The 23,533-nt window shown below is 52.7% G+C and overlaps 1 protein-coding gene across 6 annotated transcripts in view; it reads right to left on the minus strand.

The window, feature by feature from the left end:
* TRRAP (transformation/transcription domain associated protein) overlaps positions 1 to 23,533 on the minus strand; it is a 103,270-nt gene that overhangs the window by 51,620 nt on the left and 28,117 nt on the right. For 5 of the 6 annotated variants that reach the window (XM_058681145.1, XM_058681149.1, XM_058681147.1 and 2 more), the window contains exons 21-37: positions 21,826 to 22,026; positions 19,722 to 19,873; positions 18,302 to 18,501; positions 16,761 to 16,978; positions 16,456 to 16,653; positions 15,613 to 15,873; positions 15,034 to 15,195; positions 13,460 to 13,556; positions 11,823 to 11,944; positions 11,283 to 11,453; positions 7,050 to 7,118; positions 3,221 to 3,340; positions 2,868 to 2,987; positions 2,474 to 2,632; positions 2,215 to 2,396; positions 1,849 to 2,047; positions 1,485 to 1,613 (exon numbers count right to left, since the gene is read on the minus strand). In XM_058681145.1, the coding sequence (XP_058537128.1) occupies positions 1,485 to 1,613; positions 1,849 to 2,047; positions 2,215 to 2,396; positions 2,474 to 2,632; positions 2,868 to 2,987; positions 3,221 to 3,340; positions 7,050 to 7,118; positions 11,283 to 11,453; positions 11,823 to 11,944; positions 13,460 to 13,556; positions 15,034 to 15,195; positions 15,613 to 15,873; positions 16,456 to 16,653; positions 16,761 to 16,978; positions 18,302 to 18,501; positions 19,722 to 19,873; positions 21,826 to 22,026 (2,760 nt within the window). The remainder of the gene's footprint in view (positions 1 to 1,484; positions 1,614 to 1,848; positions 2,048 to 2,214; positions 2,397 to 2,473; positions 2,633 to 2,867; positions 2,988 to 3,220; positions 3,341 to 7,049; positions 7,119 to 11,282; positions 11,454 to 11,822; positions 11,945 to 13,459; positions 13,557 to 15,033; positions 15,196 to 15,612; positions 15,874 to 16,455; positions 16,654 to 16,760; positions 16,979 to 18,301; positions 18,502 to 19,721; positions 19,874 to 21,825; positions 22,027 to 23,533) is intronic. The other variant, XM_058681146.1, reaches the window with a different exon arrangement.

Genomic DNA, 23,533 nt, shown 5'->3' on the forward strand with positions numbered 1-23,533 from the left:
TACTGTGCCAGACCATTTCAGTGTTTTTTTAGAAAGCCCTGAGCCCAGCGTGGCAGCCTAGTAGCTAGAGTCCTCACCTTGCATCCACCAGGATTCCATGTGGGTGCCGGTGCACGTCCTGACTTTCCCACTTCCCTTTGAGCTCCTTGCTTGTGGCCTGGGAAGGCAGCCGAGGACGGCCCAAAGCTTTGGGACTCTGTACCCACATGGAAGAACCAGAAGCAGCTCCTGGCTCCTGCTTTCAGATCAGCTCAGCTCTAGCAATTGTGGCCACTTGGAGAGTGAACCAGTGGACCGAAGACCCTTCTGTCTCTCGTCTCTGTAATTCTGACTTTCCAAAATTTTATATATATGTATAATATATAATATATATTATATATAATAATATATAATATATAATATATATGTATATATATATATATATGGGCACCGGTTCTAATCCCGGCAGCTCCACTTCCCATCCAGCTCCCTGCTTGTGGCCTGGGAAAGCAGTCGATGACGGCCCAATGCATTGGGACCCTGTACCCGTGTGGGAGACCTGGAAGAGGTTCCTGGTGCCTGACTTCGGATCAGCACAGCACCGGCCGTCGTTACACTCACTGGGGGAGTGAAACATCGGATGGGTCTTCCTCCTAACTGTGTTCTCTATTAGGCCCAAGTGGACCCCTAAAGGCCCCTTTTCTCAGATCGGCTCCTTCTCAGCAGCCCTTCACTGCACTGCGATCCAACTGCCTGATACCCTCAAAATGCTCACTCTTGACTGGTCCCACAGCAGAGACTCCAGCCTAGCAGACAGGCAAGACCAGTATCAACTCATGGACCAAGAATAAATTCCCAGGCTCAGCTCTCAGGGTAGAATCAAACACGGCAGGAAGGAAGCGGCAACAAGGTTGGGTAACCTATCAGCTATGTCCTCCGGCCTCATCCCAGGTGAAACACGTGAGAGGAGACCCCTCTCGAGACTACTCAGCCACCATAGATGAGGGACACCAACAGCACACAGCACGTCTGCAGACAACATGATAGCGAGTGCAGAAGCCCACCCAACAAGCCCCCTGGGATAGCTGCAAGCATTTCTTTACAGATGTAGATGCAGAACCTCACGGACCTCAGGCAGCCCGCCCAACCCACCGTGCCTCCCAGACCCAGAGAAATGGAACCAGGCGAGGATTTTCACTGACTACAGCACAGTCTGTTGTAAAGTTGGAAACAACACAACATCAAAGTTCTGCTGTGCAGAGATTTTGATGTTTTCCCACAGTAACTGCCTGGGGTTTGAATTTTTTACCGAGATATATTGTTTGTGACTGCAATCTGCTAATAGAGAGGGGTGATTCCTGACAGCATGAGACTGTCCTGAGAAATCCACCTGTCGGCACAGCAATGCCATGTCCTTCTAAGAGCACAATCAGGAATAAAAGCTTTAGGGAGGGGCAGCTATGCGGATAAGCCACACGCATTCGGCAGCCCGCCAGAAACAGCACCTTGGTGATGAACACGCTGGTGATGCTCTCTGGGTTGTCTCCCTCTGGGTTGGGAGGTCCCAAGAGCTGCTCTGCTTCCCCCTTCTCAAAGCTGTACAAGAAAGCCGGATTCAAGATATGCTGCAGAACCTACAAAGAAATGAGAAGATAGACGGAAATAAGGCCAAGGTGCTTGGTCCCCGAGTAAGCTGGGGAGGCTAAGCAGCTGGACCACACGGCACTGTGAGGTCAGAACAGAGCCGAGGACACCACCACCGACTGTGAGCTCCTGCAGGACAGACAGGGCCTGACAGGAAAGGGTCCAGCCCCCACTCCCCACCCTGCCCCAGCACCTGCAGCCTCCCGCTGCTGCCCAGGTGCTCACCTTGGCCTTCAGTTCATCGCCAAAGTTGGGGTCGTTGAAGTCTACAAAGCGAAAAAACAGGGCACGTTTCTGGGCGATGCTATAATTTTTGGGAATTTCTTCCTCCATATACTCTTTCAGGAATGTCATGTTGCAGAGAAAACGGCCAGTGAAGGCTCGCAGCAACTGGAACAGCAGTTCTATGTCTCCGTAGTTCCGTCTGAGGGGTCAAGACGAGACGACAGGTTAGCGTGTGGCCAAGTTCATCCACAGCAGCATCTCTGAGAGCCCTCCACCAGCCCAGGGTTACGGCCCAGCCCCTTCCACAGATCCCAGGCCCCAGAGCAGCTCAGTGAATGCATAGGCCAAGATCACAGGGGCACCCACTTGCAGTAGTTGAGCAGACAATAGGCCAGCAGCTTTGGCTCCTTCCAGTTGGTGGCCGCCATATTCTCCTTGCGGTGTCTTTCCTGAAAGGCCTCACTGATCCAGACGCGACGCAGCTGGCTCACCAGAGAATGCTGATTGGCCAGCCAAGAGTCGTCATTCTTAACTATGATGCTTATGATCTGTCAGAGAAGAGACAGTCTGGGAACTGTGTCTTGAGCAGATGTTGGGGATCCCAGGGCCCTGTCAAGGAAGCTACCTTGATAGCCTGGAACTGGAGGTCCAGGCGCATGGTGCTGGGCGAGCCGGGGCGCACGGCTGTCTGTGCGCCGCCCGGCAGAAGCAGCGTGATGAACCTGTTGGGGTTGGCAGCCAGCACGTCCCGCAGGGGCTTGGCATCCTTGTGCTTCAAGAAACTCTGGAAGCAGAAGAGACAGGAAAGCCACTTTAAACTAATTCAACACACAAAATGTTGGAGGACATGAATTCTAAGGCTCCTTCCAAAGCTCTCTAGCTGGCACCCTTCGAAAATGCTTTTCAAGGCAATCATACTTTATGATCTTTCAGCCCTGGCAGCATACCCCACCCAGTGTGACCCTAGGACCTGAGCACTTCCTCTGCCCAAAGACCTGGCAGGGGAGCTCAGCCCTCACCATGAACATCCTGCTCCACTGAGGGTCATTCAGAGTGGCTTCCATCATGAACAGCTCCACTGTCTGCGAAGGGTGCCGAGTCAGGAACTTGATCAAGGGCTCTCGGAAAGGACTGCCCGCCTGCAACACATGTGGGGAGCACTATGTTCCCACACTGCTCTTCCCAGGCCTAGAGGCCATCTCTGCCCACTACCCCATCCACCAGGAACACCTCTTCCCCAGGCGCAGTGCCTTGGCAGCCCGAAGGCGGTGTCTGCACGGGTGTGCTGTCAGCTTGGGCACTTCAGACATCGCAGAATGAAAACCCGGCAACACAGAGGAGGACTGGGAAGCATCGCTGTGGACAAGCCTACCTCAATTAACATGGCCCGCTCCGTTTTCATGACAACCTCTAACAAAGGCTTCACCAGGGTCTGAGGCGCAGCTGGGATCAGGTGGAAAAGGTTGATAATGGCCGAACAGATCTTCATCTCCTGATAAAGAAAACCAGAGTTCACAGAGGGCCATCGGTGCTGCTCGCCAGACAGGGCACTGTCACTAGGGCCTCGTACAGCCTAACTGGCCGACGAAGCAGAGGGGACATGGACAAAGCCACAGCGTACCTGCTTCACACTACACCGTGTGGGTCCTGAGGCAGGGCCCTGTCGAGTCCCTCTGTCATGGGGTCTTCACACACACCGACAGGGTGGCTGGTGTGGTGTGTGGCACCTATGCCGACCCCCTCACCAAGGCAGGGACAGTCGGGCCTGAGAGCATGGAGATCACCCCATTTTGCTGTGGCATCTTGGGGTCCTCCTGGTTCATTAAGTTCTCAGGACACAGACTTCTTTGGCTTTCAAAACCCAGCAGAGAAAAGCTCCTCAAAAAATGTTCAAGTATTGCCCTTGGAAGCCAATTATCAAAGCGAATGGACAACTGATGGTAGCCCAAAGCACCGTCAGGCCTAAAAACAAGGCTGACTAATGAGGCCCCACATCATGGGAGACATGTGTTCTCTGAGAAGCTGGTGGCCTGGCAGGGAATGCTGGGAGCTCACTCCACCTTCACAAGCTGTGTCCACAGCCCTGCCTCTGCCATCACCTCCATGTGGCCTTGGGGAAGAGACGTCGCCCTGCGTGAGGGCCAGACGGGGTGAAATGGGGATGATTAACACCGGTCCAAGGGCCTGAGGTCAGAGCCTGGGCCTGGGGGATGCTTCTCAGAAGGTCTCTTAAGACCAAACTAAGAAAAGTCAGCTCTGGGTCACCTCTCCCACCATCAGCGTTCTCCTCTGCAGAACTGAAGGCTTCAGATGCAGGAGCACTGTCGCAACAGTGCAGCCCTCTAGCTTGGTTCCTTCACACCATGGTTGTTCTGTTCCCAAGTGCTGCTGATCACATCACTCCCTTCAACTTCACAGCACTCAACACAGAAAGGAACAACATTATCATTCTCATTTCACAGAGGAAGGAGGCCCAGAGAGCTAAGGCTGCACTGTGGTGCACCTACATCGGGGTGTGTGTGTGTGCACATGTGCATACTTGAAAGAGAGGTATAAAGGGCCAAGGTGTTAAGCCAAGGCAGAAAATACAAGGGTTCCCCAGTTCTAACAGGGCTCATACATTCTTTGGGGAGCTTCCTCTCAGAAGGCTGCTGCTGGCTGAGTTCACACTATGAACATCCCAGGAGGTTTGGGAGATGGGCATCCTGACACGGAGCAAACAGGGGAACTTTGGGTCTGGCTTCCCGTGCCCTGACTGGAAACATGCGTGGCACCCAGACAAGTCACAGCAATGATACTAGGACGACTCTGCCACAGACAGACGAACAGGTCACCGCACTCAAAGGCACAACGCACTGTCCAGTACAGAGCCACAGCACAACTAACGAGTCACAGCAAAACCAGTACGACAACGACCCCCTCCTGCACTTCCACTGAAATTCTCACCTCTACCCCTTCCATGGCAGGCTGAACCAAAACAAAAATTACAGCATGAAAAAAGGCAACAGAAAGGTCAAAAAGAAAAGAAAAGAAAGGGAAAACTGTTCTTCACATTGCAAATCATAAACTGACTTTAATCGGTTGTTCTCACCTCAAACTGACAGAATGGAGACAAGGAACACCTCCCGCACTCTGAAATGCTTTCCTGAGGATGGGGAGGAAAGTCAGCTTTTCTATTCGTGTTATTTGCAGAGAAACTTCCAGACACGCCGACACAGTCAGATGATTGGGGTTAACAGGACAGTGAAGACACAACAGTCAGAGACACAGAACTTAACGGAAGCTCGACAGCCACAGAGGAAGAGTGGCTCACAGCGGACCTTGCCCCTTGGTCACACAGCAGCAAGAGGGCTTCAGAGGGTGATCTGAGGGGAGAACCTGTAAGACCCTGCCGCATGGCAGCGCACTCGCACAGAATCTCTTGGGGAATAATTCAAGATTGTACGTGAGTGTTAAGACACTTAAATGGTGAAAAACCACCCCTTTCCCAACTGTCTCCAAAAGAGGGCGACCCATTCGGGGCATGTGAGGATGCCACACACAGGCCATGATAGCCCCCCACTCCAACGAGCAGGGTCACCCTGTGAAGTGACACAGTCGATGTGATACTAGCTGGGGGGGAGGGCTGGGCACTCACACGCACACATGTGTGCACACAGACCTGAGGTAAGCAGATCACACCTCTGCAAACTGGCCCTCCGCAACATGGTGACGGCTGAAAGCTTTGATCACCAGGGGTACAGGAAGTCATAAATTTAACATCTCTGCAATTACAGTTTCTCTGGTAAGCAATCATATGCAGGGATTCTTCCAAACAGGTTCAAAATAATGTCTATGAGTCATTTGTCACCCACAAAAAAATGAGCAGACCTTGACAGCTAAACACAGCCTGGTCCAGGGCCTGAGTGATCAGGCCAAGGCCCCATCTCTCCCTTTGGATGCCATGGCTCCTTGAATGGTGCACAGGGCAATCAGAGTAACACCCCCGGGCCCAACTCCAATCCCTCCACAACTGCCCCCGCCTCCACATCACTGCCGGCAAGGTTTAGGAGAGCCTTCTGATTTGGCGGAAGTCATCTAGCTACCTAGCAGTTGTGTTCCTGACAAGCTGGTGAGAGCTGGCAGGGAGTGGCGAGACCCGCGGCCATTCCCAGGACTAACACACCCAGGAGGCCCTCATTGCTCTCCACCAAAAATTCCACACCCTCTCAGGGGTCGTTTCCCAACCATTTCAAATGCTCTTCTAGTTTTGCTTGGTTGGCTGTTCAGAGGCAGGAGGAAATGAGGCTAAATAACACATCTAGACATAGAATGGTTAAAAAAAAAAGAAGAAGAAGAAGAAAGGAAAGCATAATAAAGCCAGAAAAACTTAGAAAGAAACCCAAGTTGGATGAAAAGTAGCATTCCACAAACAGGCACCAGAAGATAGAAAAGCCATGTGAGGGACGCCTCTGAGGAACTAGGAGGGATTCCCTACTGGGGCCGCTGCTACCCCGGTCACCAGGTGTCACTTTCAATGACAGGACAGCATCAAGGTACAAAAAACACTGGTAAAATTGACACATACAAACAGTATTAGATTGAAAACAGCAGGAAGTATGCATTTTTTAGGAGACAAAAGTCATGATAACCAACATCAGATACTTATACAACTGTGCTTTGCAGGGGTCACTGATTGCTTGGCAAACCATCAGGACAGGGAATGCAGCCTAGAAAACACCCCGGCCAGTGTTTCTGTGATGTTTCATGACAGTCTTCCTGAACGCTTTGTCAAGTCCTGAGAAAGCTCTAGTTGGCTCTGTCAGGCAATGACAATTACACACAGACGTTACCGACCACCCAGTGATGAAAAGCAATGGACACAGCAGCTGAGGGACGCGCCACCACGTCAACAGCAGCTGCCAACATCTAGAAAACACACCGTGTAAGGCAACACTAGTCAGATGGAAATACTAACATTGCAAGCTTCCCCCAGTTCTCATCAGCGGCAATGTGGTTCAAGTAAGCACATGGGAGATTTCAAACATGGGAAGGAATGTTCAGCAATTAGGAGACAGAAAGCAAAATGCAATGCCAACATGTGGGTTTTAACAGTTCACATGGACTGCAATGACATGAACTGATTTCTGACCGGCTCCGGCGTGAACACGAGCCCAGCGGCGCGGCCGGGGGCCCTGCTCAGAAACAAGCAAGTCACTCACGTTTCCGTCGCTCCTCTGGCCCCCTTTATGGGTGATGACAACCACCTCCATCCACTTGCGCAGATGTTGCTGTGGAAAGAGCACATGCTTAGACGACACGGCCTCGTGGCAGGTGCATCCAGCTCCCAGGGCACTGCCCTAGGTCATTCAGTGCCCCTGTGCTTCACGTCCCTGTTACTGAGATGGCCCAAGCATCGAGTCAGGGAGATAAGGAACCACCACCTGTCCTGATACACACATACACGCACACTGTCCTGATACAATGGAGGGCATGCTGAAATTCGTCCAGCCCTACTCCAGTCCCCGCTGGCTCCACCGTGGCCACTGTGCTCCCCAAAGGAGCACTCACACCCATCCCAGGGTGGCTCGAGGTCCAGCGGGGAGACACAGAGACACGCTAGGCATAACCAGTCATGTAAACCTTACGGACGGGGGACGGGGAAGCAGGGCCCGCAGCCGCTGTACACCTGCACAGGCAGATGGAGAAAAGCTGATGTTCCTGTACCACTCGGGCAGCGAGACAAGGGACCACGGCCTGAGGCCAGGAAGAAGGAGGTGGCCACTGTGGCTGAGGAGCAGCAGATGGCTGCTCAGACAAGGAGAGCATCCAGCGGGGCAGCAATTCCAGCTGCCTGGCACGCGGAGATGCCGCGTTGGGAGCAGGTGCCCTGCCGTCAGTCAGACCCAGCACACAGGAGCCGGCTCCAGCCCTCATTTGGACAAAGTAAACAGACAAGCACTCGAGCCTAAAGCAGTCAGGAACACACGGGTCTTCAACGTCACACGCGTTCCTCCAGACACCCACGTCAGAAGGACAGGCAGCATATCCGAGGAACAGATACGGAGAAAGATATCAAGTGCCAGCCATTCCTTTAGAGTAACAAACTTGGAACATTTTACCAACAAAAACCCTGAAGGGGATTTATCAGGGAATGAAAGCTGCACCTATTGGGCTGGCTGTTCACACGGACGCCAACAAGGATGACAGAACTAGAGGTGGAGACAATGCTCAGATCCATCACTGTTTATTCTGCTTTTAGATTTCCTAAAGGAAAACCTTGACACTAACTGGCATATAAAATTCACTTTTAGGGCCTGGCACAGTGGTAGTCTAGTGGCTGAAGTCCTTGCCTTGAATGCGCACTGGCATCCCATATGGGCTCAGGTTTGTGTCTCGGCAGCCCTGCTTCCCATCCAGGTCCCTGCCTGTGGTCTGGGAAAGCAATGGAGGACGGCCCAAAGCCTTGGGACCCTGCACCCGTGTGGGAGACCAAGAGGCTCCAGGCTCCTGGCTTTGAATTGGTGCAGCTCCGGCTGTCGTGGCTGCTTGGGGAGTGAATCAGCATATGGAATATCTTTTTCTGTAGCTCCTCCTTTCTGTGTATCTGACTTTCCAACACAAATAAAATAAATCTTTAGGAAAAAAATTCACTTTTAGTTGAACAAGCACCCACAAGAGAGACTTCAGAAGCCAAGAGTCTCAAGTGTGAACTCAGGACTGGGTATCACATGCCAGAGAACAAGGATGGCTCCTTTCTCACACGACACACAAACACTCACTCACAAGAGTTCAGAGACCTGAAACTAAGAGCTCAAACTATAAACTCGGAAGGCAAGGAACATTTTCAGAAATGCTAACAGGAAGCTGACGCCTCGAGCTGGCAACCACAAGAGCACACCATGCAAGACAAAGCTCTACCAGTGACCACGCTGGATCCTGAAGAGCTGACGTGCCCTTGAGCACAGCCAGCTCAGGCTGTCAGGACGGCCCTGCCAGCAGGGGCAGAAGCTGTGCCACCATGTGCACAGGCAGGCCTCAGAGCGCTGGGTGGGCGCCTGACGCAACGTCTGGGTGAGCAGGAGCCACCCCATTCTTTGTCCAAGGACACTGACGCTCTGCTGCTGTGGGATGTTACAACTACCCACAAAACAGCAACAATACCAAAGTGCAAAAAAAAAAAAAAACCAACCAACCAAACAAACAAAACGTTAAAAGCACTCAGCTGGCTTTAGGGAAAGTCACCTGGCCTCAAGGCACTTACAACAGACACAGACCACACAGTGGAAGCACAGAACGCTCAGTGCGATTTCACTGGTGTAATGCTCCTCTTTAACCCTTCCTGAAGGCCTCAGCCCAACACTGCAGGTGCATAGGTGTGTCACGTGTGTCCCTGGCAGGTGCACAGGTGTGTTATGTGTGACCCTGGCAGGTAGCACATGTGTCCCTGCTAGCTGTGCAGGTATATTATGAGTGTCCCCAGCAGGTATGCAGGTGCGTCACATGTGGCTCTGGCACCTGTACAGTATGTCATATGTGTCTCTGGCAGCTGCTTAGTGTGTCACGTGTGTTCCTGGCAGCTGCGTAGGTGTGTTACATATGACCCTAGGAGGTGTGATGGTGTGTAGGTGCACTGCATGTACTTAGGAGCTCAAGAGAAAGGAGTTTCCAACTTGGAAAACTCACCTTCAGAGAACACCTTACGTCCTCGTTACGATCTAATATTTGGGTGCTGGCACTAATTTCAGTGTTTGGTCATTTACTAGTCACTCATGTCTGCAGGTGTGGAGAAAGCATGACCTATGTGAAGTAAAAAGCTGTGCACTCTGCACTTAAGGCTACATCATAAGTTGGTGAGAAATGTTTAGAACAAAATAAATTTTGAAATCCATGCATCATTTTTGCCATGAGCTTCCTGAAGTGACTTCATATATGAGATCTGTACCTTCACTCCCCTGGAAATACATCTACATACACATGGCTACTTCCATCCACTAACTGCTACCTAGAGCTGGGGGAAGTATACCAAAACCAGAAACCTTGCAGCATTTTAAAATGTCACAATGGTCAAAGGTCACTTAGGAAACAGGAGTCCTGCTTATAGGGATGCACCAGGAAATCCCAAGTAACAAACCCTAAATGCATACTGAGGTACCTCCCTCACGCTGGGCACAGCGAGGGTCAGCAATAACACCTCAATCAAACACTATCAAACACATTTTGTCTGCTTAAACACTTCTTTTTTTTTTTAAAAAAATTTATTTTATTTTTATTACAAAGTCAGATATACAGAGAGGAGGAGAGACAGAGAGGAAGTGGAGCTGCCGGGATTAGAGCCAGCGGCCATATGGGATCAAGGCGAGGACCTTAGCCACTAGGCCATGCTGCCGAGCCCGCTGCTTAAACACTTCTGAAGATTCTCAAAACCCAAAGAGTTTTTAAATTTATTCACAGTGTTTGGAAGGGGGGGCAGCCTCATCTATGTTGTAGGACAGAGGGAAAATTGATTAAAACAAAAAAATCTTGGGCCGGTGAGGTAGCCTAGCGGCTAAAGTCCTCGCCTTGCATGCACCAGGATCCCATATGGGCACTGGTTCGTGTCCTGGCGACCCCACTTCCCATCCAGCTCCCTGCCTGTGGCCTGGGAAAGCAGTCGAGGACGGCCCAAAGCCTTGGGACCCTGCACCACGTGGGAGACCCAGAAGGATGCTTTTGGCTTTAGATGGGCTCAACTCTGGCTCTTGCAGGCATTTAAGGAGTGAACCAACAGATGGAAGATCTTTCTAACTGCATTTCAAATAAAAATATATATTTTTTAAAGTATATGTATGTATACTTCAAAAAGAAGCTCCAGGTTCCTGGCTTCGGATTGGCTCAGCTCAGCTCAGCTCCAGTTATTGCAGCCACTTGGGGAGTTTATCAGCTGACAGAAGATCTTTCTCTCTGTCCTTCTCTGTGTATCTTACTTTCAAGTAAAAATAAATAAATCTTTGTTTTTAAATCTCTTCAGAAGCAACACGACAATGTATGCAAGATAAAATACATCATTTATCCTAGAGATGAGCACGCATGTGAAACCACACACAACTTCACTGCATCAGTGTCCATGAGAACAAAGAACTAGCAGCAAACTAAACCTTCCCTACAGGGCAGCGGTCAAGGGTGGAAACTCCACAGAGTGAAACCACAAAGACTCTGAAGCCAAGCAGCAGTCCTTCGGAGGCAGGGGAAGGCAAGCACTGGCTTCGGGAACTCCTCCCATCGGAGCCCAGGGAGCCTGTCCCTGTCCAGCAACAGGCACCTCTTCATGGGCATGTCTGCGAAAGGACACCGGGACCCGCAGGAGACTGCAGATGCCCGACACCTTCTGAACCTTAAACCATGTGAAGGGACTGCTTGCTAGCTTGAAAACAAACTTAAGCTCACATGTACCAGTGTGTTGCACAACGGCTTACCATCATCTGATCACAAAATTTATCATTGAAGGAATTAGGGAAGAGCCTCGTGACGGACGTCAGCCGATTCACAACATTCAGGGTGAGGCTCCGATAATCTCCCAGCATCATCAACAGAGGGCGCATGTGGGTGTGAATCTGATCCACTTCTATGGTCGCGCCTTCTAGAAACTGTGAAACAGTAAAGTTACAAAGAGACCGACAATACAGAGAGAAACTTCTGTGTTGACTCTGGCACCACATGTCTGCCTTTCCTTGGGAAACTAGGATACCACTCATGTAGTTCAGAAATGTGTGATAGCTTTACTTAAAACATTTCAAAAAACTCAGACTATGAAACAAGCAAGAGACTTATTACAACCTCGTGTGAGGCTTGCCGGGTGTACAGACACACACACAGCCACCTTTCTCATGCAGGCTTCCCCAGCCTCCTGCAGCTCACTGTTGGCAGACCAATGGGTGCGTGCATGCACGTGTGGCACAGTCACACACACACACACACACACACACACACACACACACACACACACACACAGCCACCTTTCTCATGCAGGCTTCCCCGGCCTCCTGCAGCTCACTGTTGGTGGAATTGAGGGCTTTGAAGAGTGCAGCGATGATCTTCTCTCTGGACTGAGGAAGGTAGTTGCAGGCTGCGAGTGCATCTTGGGAGAGAGAAATCAATGCAATTTCATTATGAAAACCAGAAACATACCTAAACAATTTCTCAGAGAATCAATAATGCGAACCTCTCGCCCGTTTTCTTACTATCTGCTCCCAGGAAGAGTGGCTGATAATACCTAGGAGGGATGTCAACAGCCAAGCACAAAGGCTGCGCTGGAGGCGGACGTGTGGGCTGGCAGCTGAGACCCCGAGGAGTGTCGGGGTTCCAGTCCCAGCCCTGCTAGCATCTGCACCTTCCCACCAGCGCCTAAGCTGGCAGGCAGTGGTGGCAGCTCAAGGAGTTGTGCTCCACCACTCAACTGGCAACCCTGGACTGAATCCCAGACCGCCAGCTTCAGTCTGGCCATTTGGGTTTTTGAGAAGTGAGCCACCAGATAGGAGATTTTTCTTTCTGCTTCTACCTTTCAAATTAAAAACAAAGAAAGGGGGGGGAAAAAAGGCCACAAGAAACCTCACACTTTCTGAAAGGAGGAAAAGCTGGAGGATGGGGAGGAAGGGCCTGCCATTGCTCTGCCCCAAGCTATGCTCAGTCCCAGCAGTCACATCGGAGCCAGTCGAGGGAACTGACACACAGCTTCTCCCCACCGCCCCTGTCTGCTCAGGCGGCCCCCACCACATCTGGGGATTAAGCTCTAAGTGTCTGAAAGTACAAACATTCTTTGGAGAGGAGACACACCACAAAGGCTAACTAAGGGCAGTGAATGGCCCTGGGCTGCACGGCGGGGAGTCCCCAGACATGCCCTCCACATGCACTTCCCACCAGTCGAGTGTCCCTGGCCTCGCCTTGTCTCATCTTACCAATTGGCTTCTCAGTAAGCTCACCTCTCACTCAGAGAGGATTCTGGCAACATTTTACTAAGTGCACAATAATAATGAAGCAAGAGTCAAATAAAAAAGCTTGTTCTGGGTTACACGTCCACACACTGTCAGTATACACTCTGCACAATCCTTACGTGTAGTGACTCAGGTTCCAGAAGCGGCAACAGACTTCAGGACCCAGCAGGTGCACAAGAGCTGCAGGCCCCCTTTCTGCGTGCTGCCTCTACAGGACAGTTCTCTTAAACACCTGAGTCACAACTACAGAACACACAGCTACTATACTATGCATACAGTCTCCTGACATCTCATTATGTAGTTCAGGAAACAAATCAACTTGTTGATCCCACCTAAAGATCACAAATATCAGAAGGATCAGATAGTGGCCAACAGCAAAGCTGCTTTTCTTTTTAAAGATGTATTTGTTTCTTTGAAAGACAGCATCACGGAGTGATCACCCACCTACTGACTCACTCCCCCTGGGCTGCAATGCCTGGGGCAAAGCTAGCTTTATCGAGTCCTGCACGTGGATGGTAGAGTCCAAGCACTTTTCCAGGTACATCAGGGAGCTGAACTGGAAGCAGAGCAGCCAGGACTAGACCTGGTGCTCATATGGGACATGAGCACTGCGGTCAGCAGCTTAACCCACACCTGCCCATTTCCGATGCGCATGAACTCACTCAGGGCTGCGATTCGCAGGGGTACAAGCGACGGGAGGCTTTTATAACAAGGCAGCTTTGTCAGAGCAGAGTCTTCGGCCTCACACAAGTTCAGCAGCTGGAAGACACAATGATGACATTTAGCCCATTGATACTGTAAAGGCATGCTAACCTTGCAAGTACCACAGCACAGCAATCTTACACACACACACAGCAACTCAACCAGCAACAGACAAACTGCACCCCAATCCTGAAGCACTCAAGTATCCAGGGGAACCGAGCTTCCTCACTCACGGCGGTCCAGGCCGTCAGCACCGCCAGCCTCTGCCCTTAGCTGAGGTGCAGCTTATAACGCACCTGGACTCCAGACAGGCCAAGGGACGCTGTCTGCCCATCTCCCAGGAGCTCTTGGTCCTGCCTAAGCCAAAAGCATGTCACTGACACAAGGGCCCTAACAAGAGCTGGACCACATGACCACAGAATGCACGCTGAAGCAGAAAGCACAGGATTTAAAGACCAGGAAGGACAGCTTCCTAACCGGAAACTCAGACTCAGAGCGGACCAAGGCGTCCTGCTTGCTTCCACCTCAGCTTCCCCCGACAACTCCTACAGAGAAGTTACTGTTATCTCAAAACTTTCGAATGGGCACTGGTCACTAGCTCACCACAGGACTCTGAATCCAGGAACTCGACTGCCTCCACAGTCTGACTTCTGTCCATCACTGTCTAATATCACCACACTGGAACGTTTACGGTGACAAACATTTGCCATGGGAACCAGCACCGTGGTACAGTAGGCTAAACCTTCACCTGTGGTGCCAGCATCCCATATGAGCACTGGTTTATATCCTGGCTGCTCCACTTCTGATCCACTTCTGCTTATGGCCTCGAAAAGCAGCAAAGACTGGCTCAAGCTGTTGAGCCCATGCACCCACGTAGGAGACCTGGAGAAGGCTCCTGGCTCCTAGCCACTGTGGCCAGGGGGAGTGAACCAGCAGAAGGAAGATTCTCTCTCTCCTCTGCGTAGCTCTACCTTTCAAATAAAAATAAATCGTTAAAAAAAAGAGCAAGTTTTCAGCATTGGTATTTGGATGGAGGCAAAGCAGCAGGCTGAGCTCGCATCCTCGCTTCCCAGCTCACCTACTCGGTGGCTCGGACAGCACAAGCACCAGGCTCAGCTCCTGCAACTCCAGCGTTAGAACCAACAGCATCTACACCACAGGGCACCACCGGAGCCCACCAGGAACCTCCAAGCAGCCTCCACACGCTGGCTCCAGAGATCAGACTGATTAAAGCAGCGGCTAGCAATCTGCTCTCTAAGACAAATGAGGATCCTAAGTCAGAGACAGGGCCAGGTCCCCTGGAGGGCTGACGGGGTTCCAAGGATCCAAGGCCACCAACACTATGCTGCACCTCTCCTGTCCCCGGCCTCCCTTCCACCAGATCCAAGGGCGACACACCTGCACAGAGCCCAGGGCCAGGCCAGGGCTGGTTACCTGCATCATTTCCCGAGCCTTCTCTGAACGCGCACAAAGACGGGCTAGCAGACACACGGCAGCACCATGCACGCGCCTCCACACCCACCCCCGCCCCTACCTCTGTGTAGAACACCTTATGCTCCACCACGTTCAGGTCCATGGTGAAGAGTCGGGGCTGCAACGTGGTGCAGAATGTGTTGCCCTCCATGAGGCCGATCTGCGCGTTGGCAGGCTGGTGGCGCAGCAAGTGCTTCTTGGGCGGGACCATGTCCTGCAGCACCTGGGAGAGCCAAGGGGGAGGCACCGCTCACTGGCTGCCCTCACAAGCAAAGTGTCTCAACACAACACTTGCCAGCGACCAGTCTGAGAGCCACTGTGAGAACAACATCGGGGAAGGCGGGATGTGCCCTGTGCGACGGGTTAATGCCCGTGACTCATCGAAACTTCTCTAAAGATGAAGAAAACACAACACTACCATACAACCACCAGACTGTGCTACAGGGGCTCAGCAAACTGTCCCAGCCCTAGCCCCAACAAGCTCCCAGCCGGCGCCACCATGAGCTACTCCATGCACAGCGGGGGCAAGAGAGCAGGCAGAACAGGACACAGGAGGATCGATCGAGCAGCACCCCAGACTTTCAAATGAAAAGCCACCTCCAAAGTTGGATCCCAGTTACCCAGGTGCCAGAAATCTCACCTCTTTGTGGGGCTCCATGATCACCGTCACACTTTTCCCAGTGACCTGGGCCAATACCTGCAGGGAGTGCATAGCCTGCTTTCTCACGGTGGAGTTTGGAGAGGTGACTTCTCGCACCAGATCATGGGTCACGTGGTGGAAAGACTTTTCCTGGGCCGCTACGATCTCCTCGGCCCGCTCCTCGTCCTTCAAGGGAGTCGCACATCTCATCAGGAGCTGTTCCAGGGTGGTCTTGGCCATGGCCACGGCCCCATTGGAAACCTGCAGGTCAGGGCCATCTTAAGACAAAGGCATTGAGGCCATGTATCACGCACCACACGCTCTGCCTCTCACCCACCTGTGTGCCACCTGCTGTCCCAGGGGCAAAGAGGGGTGGGAGAACCATGCCCCTCACAGCAGCTGCTTTAGGTAGACCACTGCACAACCACTCAGTTCTTCCTGTAAGTTAATTCCTGCTTGTCAGAATACATCCACTAGGCAGGACCTTGGCACTTAGTACAGTCAAGCCAGTAGTGCTGCCACATTTTACTGGTGTGAATTACACACACACGTGGGTTCATGAAGGATGCAGGCTTGGAGGACGCATCTGCACACGAGGGCTGTGCTTCACTCTCCCTCTTCAGCTGCACCCCAGTGAGTGCTCCAGCCTGTGACCACCCCTTCCCAAGGCAAGCAGGCATCCAAACATTCTGAGAAAGCCTAGCATGTTCTGCACTGTCCTTGTACCAGACGCTGTCATGAAACCAGAGTCTCAGCCAGCCCTCCTGCCAGGCAGCTGCTGGCACAGCCACCAGCCCAACTGCCCTGCAGGTGAGCAGCCTCCGTCGAGCGCCCGTCACCCACCTCTCCAGTCAGGTCCATCATGACAAAGAGGAGCGCTTTGAGGAATGTCTGCTGGTTCTGCAGAACCCAGGTGAGAGGAAGCCGCTCCATGAGGAACTTGATGGACACCACACCGCCCAGCTTCGCATACCAAGCCTGCTCGTAACAACACGCGCACAAGCGCTCCACGATGTAGGAGAACAGAGGCAGCTGGCACGCCTGCGGGAGACAGCAAACTCAAGTGCATGGCTGCAGTGGCCTGCAACCGCCGCAACGGCTTCAGGGGCCAAGGACCCCCCCCAAAGGAGAATACGACCCTTCCTTACCCTCTCCTTGGAGCCCAGGATGATGCTCGCGACATCAAAGATCACGGCTAAGGCCACCTCTCCGATTTTGCACAGCTCCTTTTCCTCATAGGCCATGCAAATAGCTATGGCGTCAATAAGAACCAGAGGGTCCATCCCCTTGGACCCATTCTCTTCACTGTGGAACATGGCAGTGCTGGGCTGGCTGCCCACCTGGTAGCAAGGCAGCAAGAATGGACCTGAGAAGAGAGGGGAGGGCATGAGACGGAATTCGGCACACAACATGAACACTCATCCCTCAAGCTGCAAAACTATGTCACTTTTCCCTGGGAGTTAGCACCCCAATGCAGCCAACTAACTTAGAAACAAAGGGCCTGATTCTAAGACTAGCTTTCTGAAGTTTTTCCATTACCCACTATACTGGTTTCCCATTGTCTCTAGTTACTCTAAAGCAAACTTGTTTAAAAGAATCCCAACCAGCTATTTTTAAGTTTATCATGAAGTAGATGAAGGGACATGACATGGGAATGACTTGAGTTACACTCTGCACAGCTCTGTGCAACAAACAGGCAGCGGCAGCAACAGCAGCCAGCTATGATGGAGAGCGCACCTTGCAGCAACCAGCCTGGCCAAGTGCCTCACAGGTACCCAGCACCAGCCTGGCCAAGCGCCTCACAGGTACCCAGCACCAGGCCGGCCAAGTGCCTCACAGGTACCCAGCACCAGCCTGGCCAAGCGCCTCACAGGTACCCAGCACCAGCCTGGCCAAGCGCCTCACAAGTACCCAGCACCAGGCCAGCCAAGCGCCTCACAGGTACCCAGCACCAGGCTGGCCAAGTGGCTCACAGGTACCCAGCACCAGGCTGGCCAAGTGCCTCATAGGTACCCAGCACCAGGCTGGCCAAGTGCTCAATCGTATAACACAGACTGCTCTTGAGGAGGAGAGCAGGCACCAAGTTCTGTGTACTGCCTGCCAGTCTCAAGAGTGAGGAGCTCTGAGTACACAGCCAGGAGCAGGTGGTCTGACTGCTACTCCTCTGCCAGGAGACATCAGAATGCACAAATGCACAAATTGTGCCCCTGATGGCAACTGGCAGGGCCACGACTGTCACTTACAAGAGCATCATCTGTACTAATTTGAACATGAAAACTGACAAACCGAATTGGTCCTTTACATCAAAGAGCTTCGGAGGCCTGGCAGCAGGTGGCAATGCCTGCTCCAGAGAGCAGAAATGGGTCTTGTAGGGGTCCCAGCAGCACAAACAGTAAGCCAAAGCTTAGAAGAGATCACCCAGGAGAGGCAGAACACCACGAAATAGGTCAAAAGCCAGCCTGCCTTTGAAGTGCAGCGTCTACAAGTACGCAGACCCCATCTCTCAGAAAGGCAAGGGCCAAAGCATTCAAGTGGGCCTAATGTTACCCAGCTGACATGTGGTAATGACCTTCCATCTTCCCAACATCCACCACGTAAACACCCTGACCAGCACTGTGAGCAGTTAGGACGCACAAGCCCACAGGCAACGGGGTGCTTGGAGCTGCTCCCTGCAGCAGTCCTCACTCACCACACTGCTGGGCCACAGCCACCATGGTGTAATGGCGAATAAGGCTGGCCACAAAGGGCAGGGCGCTGGGCCGCAGATCCTTGATGACGGCCGACATGAAGGCCCCGGTCAGGGCCTGCTCAAACGTCTTCCGAGCCGGCGTGTCCTGAGCCTTGTAGCGATGGGAAATGATGACACTGGGGATGGTCTTCTCCGTGAAGCTGAAGACAGAATGAAACTCACCATCAGACACCCAGCCCCGGGCCACCGGAGCCACAGAGTGAGGCCTGGGCGAGTTCATCTCCCTAACTGAACTCCAGCACCACCTGACACTGTGAATGAGTCTCATCATGAACCTTTATGGCCAGTGCCACAAACACCCACACGTGTCCTTAGTATGAGCTTGGGCCATGACATAGTCTTTTTGTCATTATTCCCTATTTTAATAAAGCCAGTGCTTTGATCTTTGATAGTTAAATAAACCAAAATTCTAAGAAGTAGCTTCAATCAACGATCCAGCAAGCATGAAAACACTATACCCCGAAGATATAGTGAAAAGCCACAGCGAGAACAGACTCACACAGGCCAGCCACCCTAAAGCGCTTCCTGCCAGTTCCTGCACCTAGACAAACACACCCAACACAGAATGTTCAGGAAGGACAAGCCACAGTACCCAAACCTTTCAAGATGGTGCAGGCTTCTTCCAACTTCCACAGCTTCAACAACAGAGCCTCTCACTCTCACCCCACTTACCCCCTGCCATGGTTTTGCTTCTGAAGCTGATAAAACCCACTGGGACTCGGCATTTCCACACACAACACCTTTAGATGTGATGAGGGTGGGCACCTGCCTCACCCACCCACAAAGCCGTCTCAGCTGCTGCCCCACCTGAGACAGTGCTCTTTAAATACCCCTGGGCTCGAGGTGCTCCAAGAAGCCTCCTGGTTCCCACTTCCACTCTTGCCCAGTGCTCTTGGGGCACCTTCACCTCCAGCTGAGAGACCTGTGGCTGCTCAGCAAAGCAGGATACTGTTGCCAATACTGTGACACTGAGAGTAAGCCCACCTTGGCCTGGGCCTGCCCAGCTCTTGGTCGTACCCACTGCAGACCATGTGGAAAGTGAGCCATAGTGGCAAAAATAGGCGTCAGGCGTGGAGGACACCACAGGGCTCAGGGCAAATGGGTCGGGAGCCTCACTCTCTCAAGCCATAAACCCACATGGAGGCAACAAACAAGGCAGACAGTAAACAGCATCACCCCAATTCCCAAGCACCCCAAGTTCTCTCCACATTCTGGAGGCCAAGAGAAGCATCCCTAGGTAGAAACACGTGCTCTTTCTGACTTGAAGAGGCACACAGCCAACACCGAGGTCCCAGGAGGTCCTCCCTAGCGCACATTCCCACCACGAGATGCCCAGTTCAGGCAGCAGACAGCAACCCACTTGGGGTGGGCCAGGAGCTGGTACAGCGCGTGCTTGTTGTCCTCCAGGCTCATCATGGCCACCAGGAAACACCTGATCACCTCCCATGCCTGCCGCCGGTAGTAGGGCTCTGTGTTGGCACTCTTCAGGCAGTCCAGAGCGGTTTCAATGGCCTGCAACAAAGGTACACAGAACTACAGTTTCACACGAAGCCACACACAGAACAATCTAACATCAGGCATCCCTCCTATGGCACCCCCAGTCCGTCACGATACTTGGGGTGGCAGGATCCCTGAGCAGGTAAAATGGTCAGGGGAGACTAAGGAGATTCGCTGAGCCTAGAAGTCTCTGAGGACAGAGTTGCTGGACTGAACCAGATTCTGTGCCACACACAGAATGCCTGTTTCTCTCTCCCTCTTTCTCTCTCTCTCTCTCTCACACACACACACACACACACACAGATCCAGACTCTGTGTTCACACTCATCAAGGTTCTAGTAACAAGACAAGTTTCCTGAGGCCAAATACTTCTGTCTGGGCCCCAAGTTCAACCTGAGAAATGGCTTTCCCGAGCTCTTCGAAAGGGAGTAAGGTCAACCTAACTACTTCTCGGAAAACCAGCACAGCTGCATACGCTCTTCTCCGCTTCACTTCAATGAGCTCTACCAGGCACAGGGAGAGGCACAATCACACGCACACTTAGCTTGAAGCCAAGACCTCGGTGCTCATAGCAATCACACCTAAGTCCAAGAACTGTTCGGAGCTCACAACTGCACAAACCCAAGCTCTGTGGGAGGAACCAGACGGGTGAACAACAGGGCCAGGTTCCTGGACGTGACGAATGCGCCACCTGAGACCCCGGGTGTCTACCGTCGCTGGCAACAGCTAATAAGTCATGGCAGTAACTATAGACCACTAAGAATCAGTAGAACCTGTGAGCCAGCTGCTAACTGCCAGACACAACTTGGCTGGCTAGGAAAGTCACTGGCTCCCAGCATCTAGTGGGCTCCGGGACCCAGCCTCTGCCCACAGCTGTCAGGAAGCACTCCTGTCCACACTGAGGCGTCCAGGGCACCATCCCTCGTCTTTACGACCCAGATAAACTTCACCGCTCCCGCATTCCAGCTCCTTGGGCCAAAACTACTCCTGAAAGGAGCTGGTGCTATGGATGGCCTAGGCAGAAGTTAAGGGGGAGTCACATGCCTTCTCTTTCTCCAACCAACACTAACCAGGCAAAGACTCACGGGACCCCACGCTGAGGAAGCGGCATGGGATGAAAGAAGTAGAGAATTCTGGATACCAGTATTCTCCGAGGACAGTGTGCTTGTTTGAAAACAAATCCAGACTGGCTCTCATTCATCCTCCCTGCCCAGTGTTTGGGAAAGTCTGGTATTTAAAAGGAACAATACAACATTTAGATCAGGGCTCAGCACCGACCGTGGTATGTGGGGAGTGAACCAGCAGATGGAAAATCTCTTTCAGAAACCAGACCCACCACGTGCAGAAGCTTACATAAACCAAGCTCCACTGGGCACCGCCAAGGCCACAGCAAAGCCTGGGCCCCCAAGGGCTGAGCTGAACTGGTTGGCTGATGAGGGACGCAGGAGTTCTGGCCTCCAACACACTCGCCTGCCTGTACTCACGAGGCTACTGTGACACTGTCTAAACTCTCAGCCAACACGCGAGTCGGTCAAGAGTCCTGGGCAGGCAAGGCCACAGGCCAGCACAACAGCAGGGAACACCAGCTCACAGTCTGAGGCCGAAATCAACCGCGATCATGAGCCAGGATGGCACCCAGCAAGATGCTGGGGACAGCCTGTATTTCACACAAGGAAACACGTTTCTAAGGGACACAGAGGACAGCTAGGAATGAGAGACCACGAGCTCAGTCTAGGGGGAAAAGGGCAGCAAGTTGAGCACTGGACAAGATGGGCCAGCCTGGGTTCTAAATCACACTGTAGCCAAAGTCCACGGAGAGCAGGAATCTTGGAGTTCAAGGGCGAGAGACAGAAGGAAATATGCCAAGGCCCCATGTCCGTGGAGAAACAGCCTGTCCGGGCTCCTGTGAAAGCCCCTTTGGCAGCAGGCTCGGCAGCCTCCCCAGGCTGCCCAACTGCCCACTTCACCTTCTCCATGGGGAGCTGCAGAGACGCTTTGCAGTCAGGAAACTCCACAGTGATGCTAGGGCCTTGAACTTCAGTCACAACGTAGTGCAGCTTCTGAGATTCCTTCAGCATCTTCCGATTACTGCCGCCAAACTTCCCCAGCACACGGTAGGCCACATGAGAGATGCTGTCGGCAGGGTTGCGTAAAGTGCGCCATAGAGCCTAAAATTCAGAGTGCTTTCGTGAAATCGTTTCAGGCAATCACAGTCACAACTCAAAACTCCAAGTCACAGCACAGCGACCCTCTCCCACCCAAACAGCTCCCTCTTTCAGGGGACACCAAAGTTGGTCATCCTTCCAGGGAATACAACTTTGAAAGCACGCAAACATGCACACTAATGTTGCCTGGTGCTTCTGTGAAACAGACGGAGTGTGCGTGCTACAGCCACATATAGAGCTCCGATGTCGGACAATCACACAGAAGCCTCTCGGGCTCAGACTCATGGCAGTGAGGCACAGAGCCCAAGGGCTTTTCCTTCTGCCTACAGGGCTCTATACAGTTGGCAAACACCACAGCAGAAAGCACGGGTCCCAGCTTCACCTCCATCACAGAACTGCACCCTCAACACTCTGCTCGCTTTTCGATCGGCGTTACCCTAAGTGCCAGGGATTCCTGCTGGTCACAGTCTCGATGAGCTCCAAACATCCCTAGGACAAGGCCAAATGTCTCGGCCCAGCCACGGTCATGCTCCACACACCATTTCAGTTCTTAAAATCCCAATCCTCTCATTCCTTCAAAGAACCTCAATTACGGCTGCGAAGGCGGAGTCTTGAGGCCACTCTAGTCCGACTGAGCCTCACGTGTCCCTAGAGGCAGGGGTGCTGGGACGAGAGTTCTCGACTTCGGGGCCCACATCCTGCCCTGGTGGGCTGACGGGACTGGAGAGATTGCCCCAAGGATGGCAGGTCACAGTGGCTGACCCTGACTCTGCTTGGGGGTCCTGAGCCTCAGCCATCTCTGCCATCCCCACGCTGCTCCCGCACACCTGGGCCAGCACCTGAGCTGCCTTTCAGTACCCACAACGCTGCCCTTGAGACAGGCTGTCAGCCAGCATCCCACCCCAAGTGACCCAGAGGGAGCCCCAGGGATGAGAGTCAGGAGCGCAACAAAGTCTCCTGGCCACTCTGGAGTGCAGCCTAGAGACCCCTGGCATCGGCAGCAGCCAAGTCCCTGTCCAGCAAGCAGGCATCTGACCCCTACCTGGTCAGAGTCCTGTGTCCTACAGGGACCGACAAGCAGCTCAGACCTCCAAGGCCCATAAGCACAAGTCGGCACGGCAGCTACATGAAGGGCAACCTCGAGCCTGAGCACATCACACCCTCTGAACAAAATCTGTGCCTTCACATTGTCTCCACCACCAGCTGCTCCTTTTCCAGGACTGGGCCGGCAGGCACCTTACCTTCCCTTCTCTGCTCCCTCACTACCATATGACTGCAATCTTAGCGTCCCCGTCCACGGCCACAGGGGGAGCACACCCCCACCTTATGCAGACTGCAGCACCAGCAGAGTGCTCAGAAAACAAGGCAGCTGCAAAACGAGCTTCCGTTCAACACCCCTGGTATCGCTGTCTATGTTACAGGACAGCAGATTCAGGGTGCACAAGCCCACATGAGTGCAGACAGACTCCAAGGAGGACAAAATCCTCAGGAATAAAAAAACCAGAAACTC

Source organism: Ochotona princeps, chromosome 24 (genome assembly GCF_030435755.1).
Source record: "Ochotona princeps isolate mOchPri1 chromosome 24, mOchPri1.hap1, whole genome shotgun sequence".
Lineage (NCBI taxonomy): Eukaryota > Metazoa > Chordata > Mammalia > Lagomorpha > Ochotonidae > Ochotona > Ochotona princeps.